This window comes from Benincasa hispida, chromosome 1 (genome assembly GCF_009727055.1).
Source record: "Benincasa hispida cultivar B227 chromosome 1, ASM972705v1, whole genome shotgun sequence".
Classification (NCBI taxonomy): Eukaryota; Viridiplantae; Streptophyta; class Magnoliopsida; order Cucurbitales; family Cucurbitaceae; genus Benincasa; species Benincasa hispida.
The window spans coordinates 78691644-78695069 of NC_052349.1; the positions used below are offsets into that span (position 1 = coordinate 78691644).

The following is a 3426-nucleotide window of genomic DNA, read 5'->3' on the forward strand; positions in this document are numbered from 1 at the left end:
CATACCATACGCAAAAATCAAATCCCCACAAATATCATGGGAGACGTATAAATTTAGCCTCCCCATAAATAAATTAAATAAATTTTTATTTTTTTCCCTTTTTCTTTTTAGAAAGAAATCAATTTTTCTTATAAATTCATCGCCTTTCTCTTAAATTTAAACATAAATTTTTTACTTTTATTTAAACTATACTCTAACTTTATTTAAATATTATAATTACTACTTCTCATTCCATTTTCACTAATTCACCTGCTAAATTTAATAAAAGAGTGTAAATTTCACTAATTTCAATGGAATGTATTTTTCAAGACTTGCACATTTGTAAAAAACAAACAAACTTATTCTCTTTAGTTTCTATTTGAGTCTACTTTTTAAAAATAATTATTATGTCGTTTTTTTCATTTAATATTCGTTCATTCAATATTCATTTCTTACCAATATGATTTAAATATAAATTTAAGTCAAGACTTTAACTTTATATATTTACACCATCGAGTTATTAAAAATGAAATAAAATGAATGATTTACTTAACTCTAAAATAAAAAAAATAGAAAGGGTAATTCTAGAAATTAAATGGATGGAACAACATAATTATCTAAAAAGACATTTTAAAAAAAAATAAAAATAAAAATAAATCCGAAGAATGTGAAATGAATTAGGTTGGATATACGCGTTTGTTCAAGCAGTCGATTTTTGTGACAAATTCAACTATTAAAAAGGACATTTGACCCAATTTATCCGTCCAAATCTGCTATAAAAAGGGTTAACAACCGCAGCAGATAGCTGAATCTCGTCGCGCCGCCGCCGCTTCTACAGCTCATCTGTCCTTCGCTCCTTCGCTGGTACGAAACCTTCCTTTTCTTCATCTCTTTGTTCTGTAATCTCTATTTCCATCGAAAATTTGATTTTTTTTTTTAAATTTCTGAACACGAAAACTAGCTATTGGTTTTTATCTGAAACAAAGGATAGTTAATGAGTTGGATTGAGCTATAAAGGTTTCATTTAATCAAGAGCCTTTGAGGGTAATGTCTACTGTGAGTATTGTGATTAATGAAGATGGTAGTCGAAAAATGAAGCAAACTTTTTGTTCTTTAGCTGAAAAATGATAAGGTGTTTGTGCGGTAGCCTTTTTTTTGGCCTGTGTTTCATAGATTGAAGGGAGGACCGTGAAGAATGAACTTGGCTGATCTGGTGCAATCCATGACTGCCCAGATTTGTACTGCAGGCGATCAGTATTCACTTTGGATATGATGCTTGCCTTACTCATCTGAGTCTATTCCCAAGACAACAATAGACTTAAAAGTTCAATGTTTTTATTTGCGGATTTTGGTTTTAGTTGTGGCATGAATATGCTTCCCATTGGTGCTGAATGTGTTTATGTATTCCCCTTGACTTTAACATATGGATTTGAATAATGATGCACTAAAGAGTTTACAAAAAACTTTTGGGTTCAGTCAGATTGGATCAAGGAATCACGTTGAGATATTAAAGGGTGGCTAGTGAGTTGATTATATTGTGAGTTTGGGGCTATTTGAATCCACTTAGCAGCGGTATATTAATGATCTATAATTAGTTCCTACAACTTTTACACGGTCGATTCCATGTCATAAAATGATGGACGGGTAGAAGATGATGATTGAAGCAGGTACTTATGATAATCGGGCATATCTTACTGTTCTCCTGGTGCGGCTAAGTATAGTTGTGCTGAGTTTCAAGGATATGTCTGTATGATTTACAAAACTGCTGTCTGATTCATTCTCTGTTCATTATATCCTATGTTTAATGGCCAAGAAACTGACCTGCCCTTTCTGGACAAGTCCTATTGGTTATAACTTCAATGACCAAACTATAAGTGGTGACTCACCTGTTGAATGTTTTTAGTTGATTTTAAGTCACATCCAGATTTAGATCTCTCAAGCTGAATCTTGTGTTCATCTCTTGTCTAGGTAATGAGGTCATACTGGCAGCACTTTGATGTCACGGGGAATGGGAATTAGGATAGGTTTTGAGAATAGGGAGAGGGATGGTCGTTAGATTTGGGAGCAATTTCAATTAGTCATCTAGTTTTGGGCTTTTTCCAGTTAGCTTTTATGTAACATTATATTTTTTTCTACAACGATGCAGGTCACAATGGGGAGAAGACCTGCTAGGTGTTACCGACAGATTAAAAACAAGCCATACCCTAAGTCACGATTTTGTCGTGGTGTCCCCGACCCTAAGATTAGGATCTACGATGTTGGAATGAAGAAGAAAGGAGTTGATGAATTTCCATTCTGTGTCCACCTTGTGAGTTGGGAGAAAGAAAACGTGTCAAGTGAGGCTTTGGAAGCAGCTAGGATTGCCTGCAATAAGTATATGACCAAGTTTGCTGGGAAGGATGCATTCCATTTGAGGGTTCGGGTGCATCCTTTCCATGTTCTGCGGATTAACAAGATGCTTTCATGTGCTGGGGCTGATAGGCTCCAAACTGGTATGAGAGGTGCATTTGGCAAACCACAAGGAACCTGCGCAAGGGTGGACATTGGTCAGGTTCTCCTTTCAGTTCGCTGCAGGGACAACAATGGACAGAATGCACAGGAGGCTCTCCGCCGTGCTAAGTTCAAGTTTCCTGGTCGTCAGAAGATCATTGTTAGCAGGAAGTGGGGCTTCACTAAATTTAGCCGAGCTGATTATCTGAAGTACAAGGCAGAGAACAAGATTCTTCCAGATGGTGTTAACGCCAAGCTTCTTGGATGCCATGGGCCTCTTGCAAACCGTCAGCCTGGAAGAGCTTTTCTATCTCAAACTGCCTAGACTCATTTAGTTGTGTTGTACTGTTCAATTTATTTGGAATCATTGTTGACAACATTATTACCGTCGTTGGTTGTTTGAACTTTGTGAAACCAACCAAGCTTCCTTTTTTATACTGTTTTATCTATTATCCTAGTAAATTTCAGTCTTCTTTTGAAACTCCTCCAGTGATTAAACATTAAGCAGGGAGCAGTTCTACTTGATTGTTTTCTAGTTTTCTTTTTACTGTCACACTGCTGGAAGTTAAGGTTGGATATCATAGTTACAAAAAACTCATTGTAACTAATTATCATGAGTTAGACATAATGGTAAATAAAGGGCATGGGTTTGATATATGGCTAATAGAGAATGAGTTTAAGGAGATTACCTACTTAGTATTTAATATGCTGAGTTTTCATGATACCCAAGAGAGTTGTTCGTGTGCATAAGGAACATTCACCAAAAGAAAAAACTCATTGAGACAAAACACTCTGAAAATATTTTATTAATTTTAAATTAGAATAAAAGAATTTGTTAAGGCAGTGGTAGTCGCCGCTCGCCATAGGTAGATGGTGATCAGAGTTTCTCGTATAAATTAGAGAAATTAATCTCATTAAACACTCAGCTTATTTTTCGCCAAACAGATAGAATAGTTT

The 3426-nt window shown here is 35.4% G+C and overlaps 1 protein-coding gene across 1 annotated transcript; it reads left to right on the top strand.

Annotated features, from left to right (window-relative positions):
- The first annotated feature begins 687 nt into the window (after window positions 1-687).
- LOC120092010 (60S ribosomal protein L10-like) lies at window positions 688-3124 on the top strand. The gene is made up of 2 exons (XM_039050203.1): window positions 688-843; window positions 2126-3124. The coding sequence occupies exon 2, from the start codon at window positions 2132-2134 to the stop codon at window positions 2792-2794; it is 663 nt and encodes a 220-aa protein (XP_038906131.1). The 5' UTR covers window positions 688-843; window positions 2126-2131; the 3' UTR covers window positions 2795-3124.
- Window positions 3125-3426: the final 302 nt, after the last annotated feature.